The 23,768-nt window shown below is 33.5% G+C and overlaps 1 protein-coding gene across 8 annotated transcripts; it reads right to left on the bottom strand.

Annotated features, from left to right (window-relative positions):
• Positions 1-1,392: 1,392 nt before the first annotated feature.
• BUG22 (cilia/flagella-associated protein) lies at positions 1,393-10,522 on the bottom strand. 8 transcript variants are annotated; one of them, XM_028198359.2, is made up of 6 exons: positions 10,287-10,478; positions 10,066-10,142; positions 9,907-9,938; positions 8,623-8,864; positions 4,767-5,003; positions 1,393-1,823 (listed from the first exon to the last, which is right to left on the bottom strand). In XM_028198359.2, exons 2-6 carry the CDS (start codon positions 10,116-10,118, stop codon positions 1,773-1,775), a joined length of 615 nt encoding a protein of 204 aa, XP_028054160.1. In that variant the 5' UTR covers positions 10,119-10,142; positions 10,287-10,478; the 3' UTR covers positions 1,393-1,772. The 8 variants fall into 8 exon arrangements, with proteins under 8 accessions (XP_028054160.1, XP_082754576.1, XP_082754578.1 ...); XM_082898450.1 differs by having other exon boundaries at positions 8,623-8,912; positions 10,287-10,474; XM_082898452.1 differs by having other exon boundaries at positions 1,393-1,820; positions 8,623-8,912; positions 10,287-10,474.
• Positions 10,523-23,768: the final 13,246 nt, after the last annotated feature.

The following is a 23,768-nucleotide window of genomic DNA, read 5'->3' as shown; positions in this document are numbered from 1 at the left end:
AAAAAAAAATAAAAAATAAAAAATAATTTATTAGTTTATTAACTTATTTAGATCACATTATCTCTTTATTTTTTTTATATGTTTTTTTTCATAATAAGCCAATAAGCCCCACACACACACACACACACACACACACACACACACACACAAAAAAAAAAAAAAAAAAACACCACTTCTCAAAATAGACTAATAATTTTTTTTTAAATTACCACCAAGGGGTAATTTCCCCATAATAAAACTTTTCTTTTCTGATTAATAAATCTGTGAATCATGTTGACGGTCTATTAATGTTTCTTTGCAAGTATGTGGTTGTATTTGATAAAATTAAAAATTGAAACTTGAAAATTAAGTACTGAAAATTAAATTTTGAATTTTTTAATCTGAAAAGTTATTTGATAAAAATTTAAGTATTGAATTAAAATAAGTTGTTTGACACATACAAGATAAAGTTTAAAATCTATTATTTTTAAATTATATATTTCAATTTTTGTATTATGGTGGTAAGATAGTGATGGTGGTATAGGACACGGAGGTAGAATAGGATCTCAAGATCCACTCCCACAATCTCACACCAAACTCTAGTTGATTTCCATACAATATAGACAGACACTGACTACGTTTATAGTAGAGTGTCCAAACATAATGTAGCCACTCCTAAAAAGAAACAGAATACACCCAAAAAAAATCACAATCTGAAAGTCAAAATTGGCATTTGATCACATTTAAGACCCCGTCCACCACCAAAGTCAGCTTGAGCAGTCACAAAACCGCTTGAGTGGTGAAACAAACCACTCAATCTGCATAGATCTAGAGACAGACAAATCACCGCTTAAGAGGTCTGAACATGATTAATGAAATCGAGCCAAAAGTTCACATATCTCCAGTTTAGTTAGATTTGATCTGATGTACCAAAACAAACTGCAGAACAAGATAGCTACAACTCACACTTCACAACTGCCAACAAGTGGTGCTCAAAAAGCACATTCACTCGAACAATCTCCAAGTGGATTAAGTCCAAACAATGTGAAAACTTAACCCATGACAATTAGTTAACATATCTGCAAAATTACCGTCCCAATTTTCTAAAAAGTAAGATTTCTTCTTCATAATCTCACGAACAGAGTGAAACGAACACCAATATGTATGGTACGAGAATGATCACCTAAATTGAGAATTTTTCCTTCGCTAAATGAACTGTACTTTGATTGTCAAAATAAATGATAACATGCTCTTGATTGGTACCCAAATTTACTACTTGTTCTCCTATATGAATTCTATTCCTACCATTTATTCATCTTTTGTTGTCAAGAGTGCAACTACGGACTGCAAAGTAGATCGCCAACTCATCGGTCCTCCAGCACACAGAAAGACAATATGTAGTTAAAAAAACACTTATCAAGATCACTAGCCTAATATAAATTAACATAACCCACAACAAGATGATCAGCTCATTCCTCCATGAACTTTAAACCAAGATCTACAGTCCCCAAAATATACTACAAGATCCACTTCGCTGCTTGTCAATGTTTTTTTCTTGGGTGACACATGTATTGGCTTACCATACTAACATGTAAGATATTAGGCTTTGTGCACACCATGACATACATAAGGCTACCAACCAAGCTTGGATAAGGAACTCGAGCCATAAACTCTTGTTTCTCATCAGTACTAGGAGACAATGAAGCACCACACTTAAAATGTGGAGCTAATGGAGTACTTGCTGGTTTTGAGCAATCATTCATATCTTTCGTGCCTTGCCAAGGTCTTTCATCTCAAATTTGTTTCCCAACTGAGTCTTCAAGCGATCTGTCTCCAGCATACTTCTACATACCACATACACGTCATCCACATAAAAGTAAATATTTAAAGGATCCATTTGCAAATTTCCTCAAATATATACAATGACCATACTAACTTCCAGTGTATTTCTATCAAATCAAGAAGTAATCAAACTGTTTATACTATTGCTGAAGTGACTGCTTCAAACTATAGATGGACTTCTTCCATTTATAGAACATGTCACACCCCGATTTTTCAAACTAGCAGGGTGAACCAAGAAAAGGTAGATAGAGTAAATAAATCCGGTTTATTTGGAAGAGGATACCATTTTAATAGATTAAGGGTTGAAAGCCCACAACATCCAATTAAAATACAATTCGGTTTAAGTTTGAAATACACTAGTTTGAGTCAGAAAGCATATTAGGGTTTACTGATTTCGTTGGAAAGCATATTAAATAATGTTGCGCAAGTGGTTGCTATGGACCTAAAAAATAGGCCTTAAACCTTCATTCGTGCGGTTTTTGTAGATCTAGGCCCAACACAAATGTGGTCCTAAAACATCTAGATGGATCAGAGAGACCTTTGGTGTGTTCAGAGATGTTATGAAACTCCTTTCTGGACTTGCTAAAGGCTCAGAATAGTGCTACGAAACCATTTTGTTAGTCATACTAAACATAAGGAAAAATGCGATGAGAGATTCATAAGGGAGAGAACAAATGCAAAGTGATCTCACAGTAGGTTATTTACTGGATTATGATGTTGTTTCAGTAACAAGATGGTCAATATGAGACCAAACAGTGAGCGTATAATGAGCTTGGAACTCGGACAGAAGCAGTTTTAGTCTCTGGTGGAGGCCATGGTGTGTGACTGAGAAAGCTGAGAACCCAGGGAGTTTGGGCTGGACTCTTCCACCCAAAGAGAGCTTTTGGAAGCTAGTTGATAATGGAGTCAATGCTAAATATTTTGGTCGCATAAAAATCAAGTACAGAAGCTTCTTTCTTCATTAATAAAGATTTTGCATTGAAGATGATCAAGGTCATCAAGGTGAGTTGAGGGATGCATTAAAGACAATGATGGTCTCCTAGAGTGTTAATCAAGTTTTGACATCTGTTTAGGAATATTGGGGCTGTTTGGTGCATCTTATTTGAGCTGCTTATAGCTTTTTTATTCTGCGACTTTGGTACAGTTTCGGCTTATAGCCTATTAAGCAAAAATAACTTAAATAAAATGGAAAAAAAAATTTTGATTTCTGGAAGTTGGGTGTGGGGAGCTTTTGGCTTCTGTTTTTGGATTATGAATTTCTAGGTTACAATAAGCTTGCACCAAGCAGCGCCATTAAATGCTTACAAGACAGATTTAGAAGTATATTTCATTACTATATAGAGCTGAAAAGGGACTTATGTGACCAAAGAAACCTTGGCAAATAGAAAGTTGACATCACAAGTTTAACATTTGTCAGAGGTCTATAAGAGGCAACTAGGACAACCAGTTCATTAACCTTTGACCTCTCGACTGGAGGGTCTACCATAAATAGTAATTTTAGGTAATAACAACGGTTTGTCAATACAATATAGAGCTGAAAAGGGACTTTATATGACCAAAGAAAATTTGGCAAATAGAAAGCTGACATCACATGTTTAACATTTGTCAGATGTCTAAAGGAGGCAACTAGGACAACCAGCTCATTAGCCTTTGTCCTCTCTACTGGAGGGTCTCACCTTTTGTTGTTTTGTACAACCCTTTGATGTTTCACACTAAGGCCATATTTGTTTGGCTCGTAGATGAGGGGATTAGATTAGCAATCATATGGTCCTTACGTAACTCATGTTTGGTTAGCAAAAATGGAATGGGACTATGAATCCCCCACATGGTGGCATTAACATTCCCATGGGAGGGGTGAGATTGCTAATCCAATTCCAAGGGATTGGGAGTGAAAAAAACCCATTTTGCCCCTACTTTAGAAAAACAACAAAGTTACCTTTTATACAATCAAGACTTTTACATAATTTCATAAACTTAATCACAATCCACTAATACCATCACACTAATATACAAACAATCACATTTTATCTTATATCTCCAACCTGATACCACCGTACTAATAACCCCATCACTTAATTCCACCGTACTCGTATAATCTCATTCAACCTAATCTACCAAACAAACAAAGCCTAAATACAAAAAATATTTCATCTTTTGGCTGGAAGCCTATACAAAGAGGTCATGTGAAGATGAAAAAAACAAATGAATAAAATGGAACTTCGATGGTCTTGAAGATCAACCGTCAATAATTTTTGAAAAACTACTTTCTCTATAATTTATCTTTGTTGTGCAATCTTTGTTTTCTTAAAAATTTATAGTTCTTTAATTTATAAGATATATATATAGTCCAAAGAAACTTGATGCAATGCTTGTGAACCAAGAAATTTTGTTGAATCTTCTCAATCTATTGATGAACAAACAGAAATTAGGCTTAGATTTTAATCTGTTATAATTGTCATAAAAAAAGTAGGGCTATACAACACCCAGACTCCCATGCAAAAAACTACCTTATAACAAGGCCCTAAACTGTTTTCATTCAACACATCTCCACACCAATTAGTCAGAGACTGGCACTAAAACAGCAAGAATCAAAGTCAATAAGGGTAATTCACACCAGTTATAGCAGATTAGCACAAAAATTCAAATGCAAATTATGTAGACAATTATACCACCACTAGTATTCATATCTAGTCTGACTGGCACCAACTAAACACCAAACAGAATTTTTTTTAATCTATGAATTGACTCTCTGCATATGCATAAACTGTTGACTAAAAAGAGTATGACCTAAACATCAAGAAACTCCTTCAGCAATTAAGGTTCCACGAAAGCATCACGGTTTCTACAACAAATCAGTAGTGGACATATGAGATTCAGAAGTCACTGGAAGAAGGCCCAAAAGTTCAAAATGTGTACTGAATGAAGAGGTAAGCAGTTAATCATACCTGCATAGGAAGGTAGAGTTTGAATTCTGGTGGGAGTTCCTCCTCTGAATAAAGGCGGTCAGAGAAATATATCCTTCTCAGACGACAATTTGCATGAACCTGAACTCGCAATGTCTCAACATAGTTGGTTCCATAAGCTCGTCTGGTAAAATCAGCAAGATTCAACTGAATTTGATTCCATCCCTCATCCATTTTCAAGGGCATTGTGCATATAAATGGTTTCACTCGAGTCACAGCCTACAAGAAATGAGTAGAGAACTCTTATTTACAACAACAAAGGAAGGGAAGGAGGGTATGAGGGGACCACAATAAAGTTCAAAATCCTCTTCCAGTTATGTATTTACCACATAGTTCCTCAAATATGAGAAAATAGCTCGTCAATGGTACACACAAGGTTTCCAATTTTTAAGAATAGCCTCCCTACCTTTGTAAATTTGAAGTAAACGAAAATAATAAGATGTCCATGTAAGTTTGTGAAATGATTTTCCCTAAGAAAGACCAAATTGAATGAAAATCTGTTTGACATGTTCTATTGCCTTCACATCTCCTTCTCTTGTTAAGAAATAAGCTTATAGATCAATTGGCAATGGAACAAAAATCTAACAAACATCTCAGAGGCAATAACAATTGTTTAAGATCTCTGGTTTACATTAAAGTTTGTTTTACTTCATTTTAACAATTCTTAAGTACAGATTTTACAATTGTTTCAAGTGTTTGTTCACTCCATCTTAAACTTATGCAAGAGCAATTATTGTAAGCTATCAAACACAGGTTCTATGATTGTTTTGAGATTTAAAGTTCTATTTGCCCCCTTTTTATCGATAGGTACATATACATATATACACACATAGGGAGATAAGGGCCAGGACTAGGAAAAGATGAGCATCATGGTGAAGTTTCAAGCTAAAAGGAAACTTATGAATAGAACATTGTTCCCAAAAATAACATTACTAAACATAGAAAAGTAACCAGAAATGTTGCAGCCAAATTAGTCAGTTCAATCAGATGAGTTTTCAGATTGTGTATCATTTTCCAATATTTTCATGAGATTGTGTTATGAGTTTGCTAAAAAAACCTTAAACTAGCCATCTATATAAAAATAGGTTTAGAGCATTTACATTCTTCTATCCAAAATTATTTAGGAAGAATTCCATTACTCTTCAATAAACATAAACATGAAATGAGTAAATTTGTGAGCTAAGATTTGGTCAATAATTCAATAAATTTTGAATGTTCAGTTGAAAGAAAGGTCTATATATTTAAAGAAGGGTTAAATTACACTGCTAGTCCCTATACTTTGACCCTTGTATCAATTTGATTCCTGTAATTTCAGTTGGATCAATTTTTAACCCTGAATTTTTTATTTTGTCTCAAATTGGTCCAATTGCTTCTAATTGTTAGTATTTTTTTATGGTAAAAGTGCACATGAGTGGCACGTATCATATTTTTAGGAGAAAATTTGTTAATTTAATCAATTTAATGACTCAACCTCAACCAATTCAATGAATTTTTTTTGTCAAAAACCCTACCGACATTATTGATTGGACTAAATTGACTCAAAATCTAAAATTAATGGTCAAAAGTGAGCCAATTGAAACTGTAGAGACTAGAATGACACAAGAAACAAAATGTAGGGACTACTGGTGTAATTTTCCCTTTAAAAAATAGTCTTGTGGCCATAAACTTTAGAAAAAATTGAAAAGTAAAGAAGGGGCGAATGAAAACAAATAAGAAGGTACTATTAATTTCTATTCAAACTCCTGGCTACGTCCCTGGTTGCAACATTTATATTGACATGTCAAAAGGTCACTGTGTATATAATATATAATAATGCCAAGTAAAGTCACCATCTTTAATGTTGCAAACCTGCGTTGTTCAACTGCTAACAGTCAAGAACTCATGACATCCACATGTGATACTAGGTCAATTTACAAAATTATTTTATCCTATCCAATCTACACTCTTCTTTCCAAAACTATTTAGGAAGAATTTCATTACTCTGCAATAAACATAAACATGAAAAGAGTGAACTTCAATAGCTTGGGTTAAAATTTGGTCGCAATTCAAGAAATATTGAATGTTAAGTTGAAGGAAAGGTTTACATCTTTAAGAACAGTGTTGTGGTGGTAAACTTTAGAAAAATTGGAAAGTAGAGAGGGGAGGAATGAAAGAACAAATGAGAAGGTACTACTCTTAAATGTAATTCAGAAAACTCTTGGCTACATCCTTCATTGAAATATTTATATTCATCTGCCCGAAGGTCAATACGGATATAAAATAAAATAATGCAAAGTCACCATCTTCAATGCTGCAAACCTGTGTTCTTCAACTGCTAAAAGTCAAGAACTCATATCACATCCACATGTGATACTAGGTCAATTTTCAACATTTTTTTGGTTATCCAATTCTCAAGCAAGTACACCACGTCATACAATTTGCTATGAAACAACAATTGCAACCAAGTGCATATTGACCAACTCTTTTTTCTTTTTGTTCTGATAAAAGGCTCTAGAGAGTTCTGAAGTGGGGATTACACACTTTTTGTGGGTTCCTTACTTCCCATTCTCTTTGTTGATTATCTTTTCCATAACTTGCATGTCTGAGACTATCAAGTGGCAATGTTTGAACTAGGACATACAAATCATACCAAACCATTATCAATTTCATATAATAGGATAGATGCCTATTTGCCTCCTCAATTTTGCTTGAATATAAAGAAACCATCAAATAAGAGATTAGCTCTCTATTCAGTCATATAAATTATTGAAGTCCTTCCATGACAGACCAAATAATAGACCATCCTACCTGCATACCTCAACAAGAAGAGTAGAGTAATGGACTATAGTAGGTTGCATTTGGATTTATGAATTTCAATTCAAATCAATGGATTTGGCATCATTCATTCAAGGAGTATAACCTTTTACTCATTGTAATATTTTAGATCTAAATCAAAGAATGGATTTGAGAATTCAATTGAAAAGTCCAGCCCACACTTCTCTTTAAAACCTAGGTATTAAGGAGAGAAAAACTGGAGCCTTATAACTAGCATAGATGGGGCAACTCCAGACGATGTGGGACACATTCCAACGCACTCTCCTGGACCACAACATATAGTAGCTAGACAAATGACACACCAATCACAAGCCCAACTAAGCTCTGATACCCAATTGAAATGTCCAGCCCACATTTCTCCTTAAAACCCAAGTATTAAGAAAAGAAAAACTAAAGCCTTATTAACCAGCATATATGGGACAACTCCAGGCGATCTGGGACAAATTCTAACAAATTTTAGATTGTTGGAGGTGAAATAAATGGGTGCATATAATTATTTGAAATCCTTCCATGAATTATTTCACTTGTTAAGAAGTTTAACAAAATATATATTGTCATCTTTGTTCAATCCTTAACTTCAAAATTATCAATCCACCTCCAATAATTAACCATCTTACAGATTTTATGAAGTTCTTTCAAATCCCTTTATTTCAAATCCACTCATTCAAATGGAGATTTGAATTTTAAAGGATTTCCCAAAACAAACATGTTAAAAGAGGTTTTACTAATGATTGAATAGGTCCCCGAATAAAATTTGTAAGCATTAATATTGCTGTTGACATGAAATTAGCAGAGCATAACACATGATTTACATTCTAATTTTAGACATTTGATCCCACATCTTGTGGAATCCTAAATGGCCAAGACAACACATTTCCTGAAAATCATAATACTGTAATAAAAGGACCTATTCATGATCAGTTTTACCAAGGACTACCATAACTCACCAAAAGCATTCTGTGTAGCACAAAGAATTTATAAATGGGGAAACAAAAAAAATTACCATCACAATAGGTTTACTTACTTGAAAATTAGAAGCTCGGAAACGTCGCCTAACATTCTTGTCATCCAATACTTGAATCTCAAATGTAAAGTACTTCTTAAGATTTTTCACAATCATAACTAAGAATGGAAGCTTTATACCAAGCGTTGCAGCTGGATCTACTGGGCATGTAATGTATGTTGATTGGACATTTGATCCAACTATTTCCAGGACATTGGATTGTATGTCTTCGTCTTGTGGTCTTTTGATGTGGCCATTGACAACTGCAAGGGGCGAGAGACAAAAAAATTGCTGTGCACTGAGCCTGAAAACTAGTTTTATCAACTCATAATATTACTTTAGCCTGACTTAACTGTGCCTTCCACAAAAAGTTCTCTCTTCAAGAACAAAAAGGGGTACTGGGTTGAGAAATAATTTAGCTAATAATACAGTCGTGCATGTTAAATAGTTAAGAAGATTCCTGATTGCGCATAATTCTTCATAGTATTTTGTTGTTAAAAGTAATTATGGGATTCAAGCCAATGTTTGAGATTCTCATATAGTTGACTGGGAAAATAGTCGATCTACATGGAAGTCCATCTCTTATGATGAGCTCCCTCATTTGTCTCGGCTAAATTGTTTTGCTATGGGTAACAAAGCTGGAGAGACTATGGTTTCAGGAGGACATGGGGAAGGGTGAGGTTTATTCTAAGCATTAAGCTTCCTTGATTGTATTAGTTATTTCATTCTCATATGCCTCCATTGCATTTGCATGCATGATTTTTTCTTTTAAGACTCCAATTTCTTGGAATTTTAATTTCTTCAAGAACCTAAATGCTCATGAGACCAATGAGTTGATTTCCTTATTATGTATCGTTAATGGTGTCTCTTGGAGCAAAAGAGTCCATTGACAGAAGAGAGTGGACTATTTATTTATTCATCTGGTTATATTCTTGTAAATCTTTATGTGATGTGTTGACCGATAAAAAAGATAAATGTGTCACCCTCTACGCACTACATCCAATGCCACAGCCCCACACACCCCCACCAAGGCTAGAAAAATGCATAATAGCGTTTTTTTGCAACAACATATAGCAAATAAATCAAAATATAAGGAAACATTAACCTAAGAGATTGGCATTTGCATTGGTGACATAATCTTTTCCATTCTAATGATTAAGAGATTGTTAGAGGTTATCAAAGAGATGCCCAACAAGTCAACTTGAACTAAAAGACTGCAATGCATAACACAAAGAAACTGCACGTTGACACAAAGAAGAGACCAAAACTATGAATCTCCAACAATAAATGATAGAAGCCACTCACCTTCTTTATCCCATATCTGCAAGGGCTTACTCCTATATAAACCCCACCAAAAAAATTAAATAAATAAATAAAATAAATAAATAATATGCAAATGTCAAAAACAAACTTTACGAATCAATTCATTAGAAGAAAACATAGAAAACAGAAAGAGTTACATACCCAAGGCTATATAAAATGGAAAGAAAACCAGACTGGAATGTGTTCTTAAACATCTCAAGATCTTGTTCCAATTAGAACTGTGAACAACATCAGAATCAAAAACTAATTCAACAAGTAGTATTATCTACACAGGTGAATAGATTGACCTCCAATCCAAACAACAACGATTAATTATTATTGCAATAAAACAAGCTCAAGGGAGAGAAAGGAAAACCAAGAACCTTCTCGGGAGGAGGGTATTGAAGAATTTCTTCGCTCCGGCGGACAATAATGGCCGATGGGCGGTGGTCGCCGGTGAGCGGCGATGCTGGCTGGGATGGTTCGTCGACGCGTCTCCCTCCCCCTCTCTCTTTTCGTTTGCTCAGCTCTGTCTCTCCTCTTTCACGCTTCAGCAGAAAATTTTGGTTTTATTTTTTATCTTTTATAAAGTGATCCGAGCGACTCGTCTCCTGGGCCCAATCTGGGCCGTCCCGGTAGCTTCTATTTACACGTCCACCTTTCCCTCTTTGCACACACTTCATAAAAATTATTTTTATTATAAAAATTTTTTAAGTGAAATTACTATTATAGACATCAAATAAACACATTCGGAAGTTGAATGTCGAAAAAATAATAAAAATTCAGAAGTCTACTTCCGAACCAATTGTTTATTTTCGGAAAGCTACTTCCGAACCAATTACTTATTTTCGGAAATCTATTTCCGAATGAATTATTTATTAAAAAAGATGTGTAAAGAGGGGAATGGGCGTGTGTAAATAGAAGCTCCCGCCGTCCCCCGGGTATAAATTTGACCTGGGCCAAGCCTAAGTCTAAGGCCAAGTTTGGGAAGACTAAATAAATATACTTTTTGACTTTTTATGAAATATGGATTGGATTTGGGTTGAGTTTGGATTTGGGTTGAGTTTGGATTTGGGTTGGATTTGAAATGATGTGTTAGAGAGGTAATGTGACTTAAATAAGATGATGTGACTTAAATAGGATAATGACTTTTTGACTTTTTGGATTTTTTTGGAGGATGCCAAACTTGGCCTAAGTCTAAGGGTATTCAGGCCTTAGACGAATCAGTGAGTCAGGCCTCGAGCCAGTTCAGTGGATTTGGGTCTATGCTCGGGCTTGGTCAGAGTTTGAATATTTTTTTTATTTTTTTTATTTTTTTTCACTAAAAATGACACTGGACCTTGGTGTAGACTGGGTCTCCGACCAAGTTTTGAGTGAACCTTGAGTGGATCGATGGGTCAGGCCCATGGATGGGGCATGTCTTCAACATGATGGCCTAGGCCAAGAGACATGATGGCCTAGGGTCCTAGGCTAGGCTCGGACCTACGCCCACCCCGGGTCATGGGCAGGTTTCGAGCTGCCCATGGGTCACTGACTATTTTTTCACTCTTAGGGCCAAATAGAAAGGCAAAGAGGGGATCTGAATCCCATTTACTTTTTCTTTTTTTTAACCAGATTCATGATCAATTCATTTCATGACCTATCTTAGTCCACTTGACTGCTCGGTCCGTCTCATTTTGTAGACGATTATTTAGAGCACGTTTGTTTGGAGGGATGGAAACATAGGATAAAACTCACAGTCTGGTAGATGAAATAATTCTTTTTTTAGTTTAGAAATTTTATATCAGACTGTGATTCTATCTTGACTAATAGTTCCTCATATATAGGACAACTCTATCCCGGGGGTTGTGGGACGAAAAGCTCAAAATAAGTTCAAGATTGGGATTATCGTGAGCTTATTGAAATAAAATTAGAATCTCAACTAAAATAAAATTAAAATAAATTTAATATAATTTTAGTAAATTAAAAATAAAATTAAAAAATCTCAACTAAAATTTAAAATAAATTTATATAATATTTATTGATATTCTATTTATTTAATTTTTTAAAAGTTATTAAAAAATTAAATAAAATAAGATGCACATCAGATTGAATAAAATAGTCTAATTTAAACATCTAATTTCACGACCAAATAAACATAGGATTTAATAGAATAGTCCAATACAGACATCTAATCTCATGACTAAATGAACCTACGATACAAATCTAGTCCAATCAAATAGTCTGGGACAATGTATTCTAAAACTAACAGTTTTGTGGATTGCAATCCCCCCTTATCTAGTCTGTCCAAACAAACACACATTTAGGGTTTTGGATAAAGATTTGAAACCGAAGCCCTCCTATGAACCCAATCCGTACAAGCCCGGATGGGTAAATTCAGTCTGACTATCCCATCAGCCTGACTCAAACTATCCCTTCCAAGAAAAACTTAATATTATCTGTGTCCCACCCGTAAGTCCAAATCTTACGAGCAAAAATCAAACTAAACCGAATTACACATTTTTTTTTATTAGACTTATATGATTATGTTATACACATTTATTATTATTTTTTAGGATAAAGTACAAATACACCCCTTGAGATTTGCTTAAAATACAGATTACTCCTTGTGGTTTAAAAAATTACAAATATCCCCTTATTAGAATTTTTATTTAACAGAATTAATTGAAAAAATAAAATTCATAATTGCTCTCCTATACAATAATAAAATTACCTAAATGTGAGACTATGAAATATCCTCTCACATGAATTATTAATGAGATTCAACGAAGATAGTACCATAAACCTTCAAGAGATAAATATGGTTAATGCCACCCAACCGAGATTACCAGCCGGGGACATTTCGATGATGAAGTTAGAATCCATGAATGCAGAATCAAGAATTGCAAAGAGTTTTGTGAGTAAGGTGCAGAGAAAAATCATACCTATATGACATGAGGTGCCTTCCTTTTATAGACAGAGGGTGGGCCGAATAAGCCCAATAGCTAGCCCTTTGGCGAGCCTTATTTGGGTTAGCCCAATAAGCTGATATATATTTTTTTCTGACTCCCACAATTGTCCCAAAACTTTCATTGTCTTCGGTAAAAGAAATGAGAGTTTTTATTGTCGAGTTATGCTGTTCAAATAGATGTTAGGTCCTTCGACAAAGAATAAATGAATGAATGACTGGAGGAATGCATGTATGTATGAATGTATGTACAAGTATATGTATATAAGGGAGAGGGGTGAGCTAAAGCCCAGTGAGTAATACTACCTTTATAACGATGGGCCACGGTATTATAACCCCTAGGCAAGGGTGTAGGCTGCAGTATTATAACTCTCGGGCGAGGGTGTAGGCCGCGGTATTATAACCCCAGGGCTAGGGTGTAGTGCATTGCTGTAAAAGCAAATATGCGAAGAACTGTACGCAAATAATGTAGATATATCGGCTACAAAAAAAGTGGAGAGCTGTAAAAGTTATAAAAATGATGGCACGCAAAATATGCGAAGAATTGTTGAATGATGCATAGGTTTTGCACAGTAGGTTTTGACACGGCTAAATGCAGATTGAACTGCCAAGTTGCCAAATTTAAAGCACCAAGTGAGTGTAAGAGTTGTTCAATGAGTTAGGCGAGGAGCGTTAAAGGAGCGTTAAGCCGATTAAATTGTACCATCACCACATTGAACGGTCATGGAATTAGTTGTAAAATTGCTTCCATTGTCATGTTGCCCCATTGCTTTTGAATGATAGGGGTGATTTAGAAGGAATTCGGAATCGATTTGAGCCAAAATTTCCGAATGATACGGGTGGCTATAGTGGCAGGAAGACGCCAAAATTGTTGAATTCGGCATTGATCAAATGCCAAGATGGACGGCGAAAGTGTTGTTGGTGCTGCGATATGTGATACTACATATAAAATCTACAAATTATTGGTATGAAATGTACAAAATCAAACCTTACGGATGTGTTCAGAAGACTCCAAATAATTGGAAACGACTATTGGATCGTTGGAATCGAACTCCAAATGGCGTAATTTTAGCCAAAATAAATCCGACGGCTCTGATCAGTGGAGAATTAGGCTCCGTGAAGCACTAGATAATTTCTCTGTGAGATGCTGAATTTGACGGCTCGGCTTGACGGCTCGGCAAAAAATATAAGTAAAGTTGCTACCTAAACTCATGCCATTGTGAGGAAAATTTAATACTTAACCACTTTACCACTTTAGACCCTTGTGTATGTGTTTTACACATTATATTTGAACTTGATTGTTTGGCTATGACAGGAGGCAACTTAGCCACAACGCACACAATAATTTTTTAAGTTGGCCAACTCCAAATCCAGTCATCTTCTCCGACGGAATAATGACGTTGTTCGACAAACTTCGACGAGCTCGTACGAATTCGTTTGAAGTTCGATTTTGACGCGGTTTGTTATGTTGGACTCGTCTCAATGAGTACTTCACATTGGTATGGTCAAAACTTAATTTCGTTAACATAAAAAATGTCAGTGTACTGAAAGTTTTGGTCCGCTTTGCAATTGTTAGCAAACTTTGGTTATATTGTGACTCCTGGTTGGTGTATTTGAACTCTTTGAGCTGATACGAATCCTGTGGTAGGTTCAGATGTGTATTTCAGCAAGCTGAGATGCTAGTTTGATGTCGAGATAGTAACGCTGAGCAAGATAGTTGTACTAGAATTAAATCACGAGTTGTACCGAAGAGGTAGATGAATTAATATGTGGCCGAGTAGTCTTGTCGAGTAAGCCGAGTAAGCAATGTTGCAGAATAATGTTACCGAATAAAGTTGATGCATTGCCGAATAATGTTCATGCATAATGTTGAATTAATAATGGTGTTGAATAATCTTGCCGAGTAAAGTTGATGCATTGCCGAATAATGTTCATGCGTAATGTTGAATTAATAATGGTGCTGAACAATCTTGCCGAGTAAAGTTGATGTACTGCCGAATAAGGTTGATGAAGCCGAATAATGTTGCCGAAGCTGAGTTGATATGCAAAATGCTATGCCGAACAACTACCAAAGGCAAATTTAATGCTTCTGTTATTGCCAAAGGAGATGGACGAGTAGCAATGAGCTCATGGTGATGCCGAGTTTAGCCACCATGTAGTTGAAATAGGCACTCGTGTGCTATGTAGTCTCGGCGTCGAGCAGAACTAGTTGGCGAGTTCAAGTTGGGCCATGCTTAAGTGTGAAATATTTTCTCGGCGGCGGAATTATAGTTGATTTGTGTAATCATTTTCAGTTGGCCGAGTTCTGTTAGACCATGCAATTTTATATCACCGTGAGGTGAAGGCATGTTATATGTTGCCGAGCAAGCTTTTCATTGCCGAGACGGATGAAACGTAAGTGGAACGTAAATGGAACTTCATTGCCGAGGAAACTTTTCATGCAAAATTGCTAATGATCATGAAATTATATCAGAGAAATAGAATGAAAAGCTTGGGGAAATATTATAAGCCATTCAAGATATATCTACATATAGATGTATATGTATGGTTGTCGAATTGGTTGTATCCACCAGAGTGCCTCACAGGAAGTTTAGGTGATAAAGATTAATTCTCTGGAAACAATTCAAATGCTTGCCGGCAACTCGATTTGGATTTTGATGTGCCAAAACCTGCGATCGGTTTGTCTTGCTGATGACGCGGAGAATTGGGGTGATGTTCAGCATGGCGTCAGTAATTTGCTAATCATGCTAACAACTGGTATGATTGCCGAGACATCATAGAAATATATAAAGCTTAAATTATTGGGAATGAAAGACGTGAGCGATTTGGTTTTTTAGTTGTGGAGCCACAAAACATGTATATCTTCAAGAATCAATAAACTCCTGTGAAGGAATAAATAAATAATGCTAGGAGTGGGTTCGACTGAGCAACTCTTTGTACAAGGCCGAAAAGGAGCTCCCACAAACAAAAGTGTGAAACCCAGTTTTACAGAGAGACAATGAAGATGCAAAAATAGACCATGAATTCTATGGTGTTTTAAACCTTTTTAATGAAGATTCACAGTGAGCAAAAAGCTCTATTTTGTAAGCACAAACATATATATATCCAATCCAAGAACCAATCTTACAATAATTTTCAGAGAGCAAGATCAAAAGTGTTATTAAATTTTTACTTACAAGAACATATTTGCTCTTTTCTTCGTTGAACTCTTGCAGACGTTTCCCACAAACGGTGCCAATTGTGAGACCATGAAATATCCTCTCACATGGATTATTGGTGAGATTCAACGAAGATAGTTCCATAAACTTGCAAGAGATAAATATGATTAATGCCATCCAACTGGGGTTACCGGCCGGGGACACTCTGATGATGTAGTTAGAATCCATGAATAAAGAATCAAGAATTGTAAAGAGTTTTGTGAGTGAGGTGCAGAGAAAAATCATACGTATATGCCATGATGTGCCTTCTTTTTATAGACAGAGGGTGGGCCGAATAAGCTCAATAGCTGGCCCATTGGCAGGCCTTATTTGGGCTAGCCCAATAAGTTGATATATATATATATATATATATATATATTTGGCTCCCACACTAAATTATTAATTGAAACATATTTTTAATATCATTAAAAACTATTAACTAACTTGATTATTTATTAATAAAATAGGCGATTTGTTATGAAATTAGAAATCTCAGGGAGTAGAATGTAATTTTCAAAACCACAGGGAACGATTCGTATTTTAATCAAATCTCAGGAGATGTATTTGTAATTTACCCTATTTTTTAATGATTCATATGATCAAATTAATTAATATTATTAAAACAATCAAATTAAAATATAAATTCACCAAATTATTACCATGTTATATGTAAAAAGTTGAGAGTTAGGAATATATGGCTGTCAAATTCAATTTTAATAAATTATGTTGTGTATTTTTTTTTTTTTTAAAAGTACAATTTACAAAGATAATATGGGTTGTCAATTTTTTTTAATGGAACAATATTCAGTGTATTTGATTTGAGTTTTCTGAATTAAGTTTTTTGAAAATTGACATTTTTGATTTTCGTGTTTTTTTGTTTTTAGGGAATATTTTTTAAATTTTAAACATTTTTTTTAACTTTTTTAGATGCGCCTTACTTAGATGTATCTAAAAATTAAAAAAAAAATTACAAAAATATTTTAAAAAATTAATAAATACATAAAAATACAAAAACTGTACTGAATTTTTGTATTTTTCTTGTATTTTTGATATTTAGTGAATTTTTTTAAAAAAAATTACAATTTTTTTACTTTTAGATGTATTTATGTTAGGTGTGTCTAAAAAGTAAAAAAATTGCTTAAAATATTAAAAAAATCAGTAAAAATAAAAAAACACAAAAAATAAAAAAGTAGATTTTCTGAAAAATATTTTTTGAAAAGTAGAAACAAGCAAGGTGATTGATTTTAATACATTAAAATTAAATTTTACAATATTATTTTTTTGAATTTAATTTTTTTTAAATAAGTCCGACTCATATCAACCCGTTGACTGGTCAAAATATCAAAAAATCCATTGATGTATGGGACATGGACACAATAGTTATAGACCGGGTAAGTTCAGCCGGTCTGACCCGTAAGCTTATCGGAGAAAATATCATTTTACCAAATTATTACTTAAAAATCAATTCAAGTCCTGTTATTTTAATAATATTAATTTTATATCTAAAATATTTGATTTTGCATCAATTTTACTCCCACCATCAATTTTCGTCAATGATCAAACAAAAATTGCCGATGTAACACCCAAACTTCATTTGAAATCTTATTTTATCTCCCAAATTATTTCCAAAATATAAATTAGACCCATGAATAAATAAAATTTGGGGGTCTAATTAATATTTTAGAAATACTTTGGAGGATAAAATAAAATATCAAACAAAATTTTAGGGTTATGTCAACAAAAACGACAGCTAAGTGTAAAATTTATCCCATATTAAAAGCATAAACTTGATATTATTAAAAAAAAAAAAAGAGTTGAATTAATTTTTAAGTGATACTTTAGAGGACAAAAATGATATTTGCCCCTTTTTATCATCTACAATTTATGAAAATTTTGTAATAAGGTTTGGGTTTTTCAAGTTAGCCATCTAAGAGAAGCAGTTAGAGTTTGGTACATTCGTTTCCATACTCATTTCGATGATTTAAACTATTTTTTTTTTAAGATACGTTAAGTCGAATATACAAAATATCAAAATGATTGAATATTATTAACAAATGATTATATTACATTTATATTATAAAAATAAATGATCTATTTTTAAGATATATTGCATTTATATTTGTAGTTTATTTTTTTAAAGACAAATATAATCCAAATATATATATACCAATATTTGTTTATTTTAATTTTTTATATAAATATTATAATTAACAAATTTTAAAAACTAAGCAATTCAAATCATTGACGTAAATCAGAAATAGGCCCACTAAGCCCAATTATTGGAGAGAAGCCATCTCTTTATAATAAACTTGGTAAATATTTTTAATTGTAATAAAAAATGAAAATTTGGTGAAAACTCGTTCAAAGTAATTTTATAATGAGAAAATGGCACACCTCGAAGCTTAATGGATAAAGTAGCTTGCATTAATTTTTTTATGAGTTTTTTTTTTTTTTGGATGGAATTTTTTTTGAGTTTAAGGACATTCTTTTTGTTTGTGTTATAATTATGGTCAATTTTATGCCTGTAGTTATTTTATTTTTTTATTTTAAGGAATGCCTGTAGTTAAAAGTCCATCAATGTTTGGAAGGATAAGACCGAAGCATCTATATTGATGTTTTGTTTACCTACATGCATTGGGGTCTGAAACATAGAAGTTCCTTCATTATTCCTTTCATATGTCTGATGCCAATAGTAATGGTGATAGTGTGTTGGTGGGGATAAATTCTTCTCCATATCTCATTTCTTCATACTTTTTTTTTTTTTTTTGTAGATTTCAATCCGAGTCCACATCGATGATCCGAACCGTTTATCTCATAGGCCTCACAATAACGGTCATCCATGCAAAAGATTAATTTTTTTAGAAAATTATAAATATAAAATAAATCACATTTTTTGTTTTACACTACTAAAATTTCAGTTTTTTGCGACGGCATTTTGCCGTCGCTACAGCAAATGACTTTTTGTGACGGCAAGAAGGAGGTCGCAACTTGGGGGCGTTGCAAAAGAGTTTTTGCGACGGCACAGTGCCGTCGCTAATGTTTTGCGACGGCACTTTGCAATCGCTAATAATGTTTGAAATTTCTTGACTTTTTGTGACGGCACTATTTTACCGTCACTAAAAATGTTATTTGAGACGGCAAAAAATGCCGTCGCTAATAGTCTTTTTTTTTTGCAACGACAAGAACATTGTTTTTGCGACGGTGTGGTACTGTCGCAAAAAATATTAAAAATATGAAAATTTCTATTTTTTGCGAGAGTGTACTGCAGTCGCAAAAAGTATTAAAAAAATAATAAAGTTTCTATTTTAAATAATAAAATTTCTACTTTTTGCGACAGTTTAGTGCTGTCGCAAAAAGTAAAACCTGTAACAAAGTCAATAAAAATATTAAAATTTTCTGTTTTTTGCGACGGTGTAGTGCCGTCACAAAAAAAGAAAAAAACATCCTACGATAAAATTATAAAAAATATTAAAATTTATGCATAATAATTGCATAATAATATAAAAATTCCTGTATAAAAATAACAATTTCTCCATAATAAAATATTCTTCCATTCATAATTACACATCAACAAAATTATTCCACTACATAATGTTCCATAATACATATATAATGTTTAAATATATGATTTTGTTCATAATTCAAAATAACATAAACCAAAATTAAATGTTTTTCTCATCATTCTTCGTAGATAACAAAAACAAAAGTTAGTCACATTCTCCACAGGCATGCATTCCACAAGAAGCACACTCCTACATGAGAAATATCTAAAAAATAAAAATAAAAATAATTAATGACAATATAATTAAGTGTTAATGTTAATTACAAAAAAATATAAAAATTTAACTACTATAGCATCAAATACAAAAAAACATAAAAATTATATCTGAAATCTGGCTCTAACTCTCAACAACATCAAATACAATATTTTTTTTGTTAGTCATCAAATCCCACATGAATAATTAAACATCTCAATCAACAATGAGAACAGATGCATTTCTGAGAAAATTAAGCAATGGAAATAAGTTATGACACCTTCAAAGAAATGTCAGCCTTCTAGTATCTATACAAAAGTTCATCATCCTTCAATTAATTGGCATATACGCATATATTATGTTTGTACACATAAAGGTGTAGATATATCCTAGACTGAGCTATATGCTACACAACAAAATGTAAACCTCTAGACCTATATACAACAGGTATTTTATTCATGAAGTTCCATAACTATGTTAATTTGTGGTTAAGCAAGCTCCAAATGCTCTTTTGGAATAATCAAATTTTTATACACTACTCAAAACAGACTTCTTAAAAACATAGTTCTTTCTAATGTTGTAACTACAACCCTTTATTCATCAAATGGAGGTTAATATACAACCTTTAAATAAGATGACAATTAAAAAAAATGAAATAAAAGACCTAGGAACAAGCAAGGAAGATTTTTAATCCCCAACAACACGATTGATGGGATCAATTTGTAATGTCTCTAATGAACGCAATGATAATTTCAAATTTAAATGGCCTTAAATATCAATCAGTGAGTCCAGATCAAGTTTAAATGAAAATTTAAATTGAAGAAACAAAACCACTTACAAACTTTAGAAGGCTATATCACATTTTTTTAGATAACAGCAGCAAAAAAAAGAGGAAATACCATGGAAATAGATATCTCTCCACCAAACATCTCATACAAGGACACTGCAAAGACGATCTGTGGTTTTAAAAACCTTTCCCATAAGAATATATTTTCCATTCAATTGCAATCAACACATCCTGATTCAGCACATTAAGAAATTTCCTTATTGTCGTCAAATAGCTTACTAAATGACATGGGGACAATGGTACTACATACCGGGTATAGTGGTGTGTAAGACATGCTCTTTTGACACAAATTCCCAGAAGAAAAACAACAAAAAAAACTCGACACATAATTTCCTCTTCAAGTTATCACAAATGTTAGTAGTGGCAAATCAAAGATGTTGAAACTTGGGGTTGTCAATGGTCAATACATAGAAAAAGCAAACATACTGTTTCTAAATGTTTGAATGAACATATGATATCTCATAAAATAAAAATAAAAAAACTGTAGAAGTGAGTAGTATTCATAACTACACAAAATTATGGAGAACAAAATCTTCTACAAGATAAAATTTGGACTGGTTGGCAAATTTAACAACAGTTAAGAGTTTGTTAATTCCAAATTCACATACCCAATTGGAATTAATGGCCTGGGTTAGATTGACTTGCCTTTAAGAGACTTGAAGTGACCAAAGTATGACAGATCCATCCAATAACATTGGTAGGGAACTGTAACAACATGTATTCCAAGTAATCATCTGAAACTGACCCTGTATCAGATTTGAAAAAGGATTGAGAAAAATGAATCACTTGAAAATAAATAAAACAATCACAAAAGTCACAACATAGCAAACAAAATGACCTCAACAATCAAATCCTCTAACCATACTTGGGTCCTACTTCCTATATACCCTTTGATAGCATAGTTTTTTTTTAATTTTTTTTTATTATATGTTGGATCATAACTCTGAATAGACATTTGAGTATCGAGCTTAAAAACTTCTGTATATGTTGTCCTTGTGCCATAAATTACAAATTAATCCACTTCACTGAAAAAACAAGAACAATAAAGTTATCTTTTTGTCACCTGGGAGATAAAATCTTTGATAGCATCTGGAAGCCAAGACAGTTGCACATTGGAAAATTTTGAACCATGTAACCCTTTGGTTTGGATTTTTTCGAACCCATGTTCGTTAAGAAAAGTTCTTACTTGCAAGTCATTGTCTAAGACATACCTGTCTCATAGTCAGCACAAAATCAAAAGAAACAACTCCAAAAAAATAATAATAATAAATATTTTTTTAAAAAAAAACACAGGAGTATGGATAGCATTTCATGGAAGCTGAAATGATTAGAAACTTCAGTGAAGTACCATATGGATAGCATTTCACAAGTATCTATCTTTGCTTTCAATGTGAAATATAAATTTGACTTTTCTAAGACAGAATGAGCAACAAAGGAAAAGAAAAATACAAACTACCTATTTGAGGTGCCATTCCCATGTCTTTCCACTGATATCAAATTTGGTTCAACCTGTCCTCTACAAATACAAATGATTATATGAGAATAATTAATTAAAATAAAAGGGGATAATAAGAAATGCAAAATAAAATGTTGTGCTTTATGGAGTTTCCTTTGCTTTAATTAGAGTCATGTGAATATAAAAATTTGGAGTTCATGCATGTAAATTATGGTTGCTTGCGTTAAAAAACCTCAGGGTTAATATTTGACTAAAATTACTGTGTAAAAAATTTATGACACTTGCTACACTACCAAACAGATACAGGCATTAAAAAAAATTCAAGATCATAATAAACAAAATATTTGTATGGTAAAATCATAAATAAAATCTGTCTCTTGTAATTGTGTTTCTCCTACCCACTGTTTTTTTTCTTGGTTTCAGTGAGAGAAACTACACTAACATTTCTTAAACACCCATTATTATTACCCATGAATCACCACATTGACGAGTTGCTTGAGGGAACAAATATTTGAGGAAAACAACTTTTTTCCCCTAAGGGTTTTGTCGCTGTAGGTTTGGTATTCATAGAGTAATTGTTGGACAATACTAACCCTGCCACAGTGCAGTGGGTTAGCAATATATATATGAGTGGTGATTACGTGTATCATGTGTGCATCGATTCTAGTAAGAGACTAAAAGAAGCTTGATCATAAACATGTTTCATAATATTATGTGGCTAGCTAGTAGCAAAGGTGTAACTCTAAAGTGAGTATGTCTAGGAAAGTCAGACTAATAACAAAAATGCTACAATTATGGTGCAACAAACTTATTGCAAGGATCCGAAAATATACTAGAAAGAGTAGATTTTAGGCAAGTTTCAAGTATTTTCCAAACATAAATAATTAAATAAATAGCACCAAGGTTAGAAACAATAAAGATAAAATTCTAGTATGCATGTTTTTCTCAAGTATTCAAAAGATGACAACAAGGGTGTTAATAGTTAAATATTAGGAGTCGTTAAAGGGACAAGCAATACTTCTGTGTAAGACAAAACAGGACTTTTCTCCTGCAAACAAATTCAGGCACCAATTTAAACAGAGAAACAGAAAGCAAGGTACCCTTAAAACCAACAAATCACAGCAATTAATACCTGCAATTTACATAATAGCGGTGACTTGTTTGAAGTGGCATCTTCAAGAAAATTCGCACTCGCTTGGAATTCAGAAAAGCTTACAACAGCTGATGGGATGTCAAATCCCTGGCTAGCATCTGGAGGATATTTATCGATGTGCAAAAAACCCTGTGGAGATATATGAAGTGAAAAATAAGGACACGAGCTAAATATAATGGACAGACAGCATTTTTAGACTACCACAGAGTCTGCAAACATTCATGGTTCTGGCAGTTTACCCCAAATCAAACCCAAGAATCAATCCAAAATCAAACCCCAAATGACGTCCCATTATGATATATGTGTGCAAAGCAAAATTAGGAACCAATGCACCAAACTCTGTATATCATGAGAGAAGAAGCCTTACCAACTTACCAACGAGAAGAACAAGCACCAAAAAAAAAAAAAAAAAAACACTCGCAAAGTAGCGAGAAAGACACCTAATGTTGTCCACAACGAACGACCCAACGACAAAGGTATCGGCAAAGGTATCTGAGACGCCGCACCGTC

This window comes from Camellia sinensis, chromosome 12, assembly GCF_055761805.1.
Source record: "Camellia sinensis isolate YWXY chromosome 12, ASM5576180v1, whole genome shotgun sequence".
Taxonomy (NCBI): Eukaryota; Viridiplantae; Streptophyta; class Magnoliopsida; order Ericales; family Theaceae; genus Camellia; species Camellia sinensis.
The sequence above is the reverse complement of the archived record's forward strand: the minus strand, read 5'-3'. Positions and strand labels throughout refer to the sequence as shown.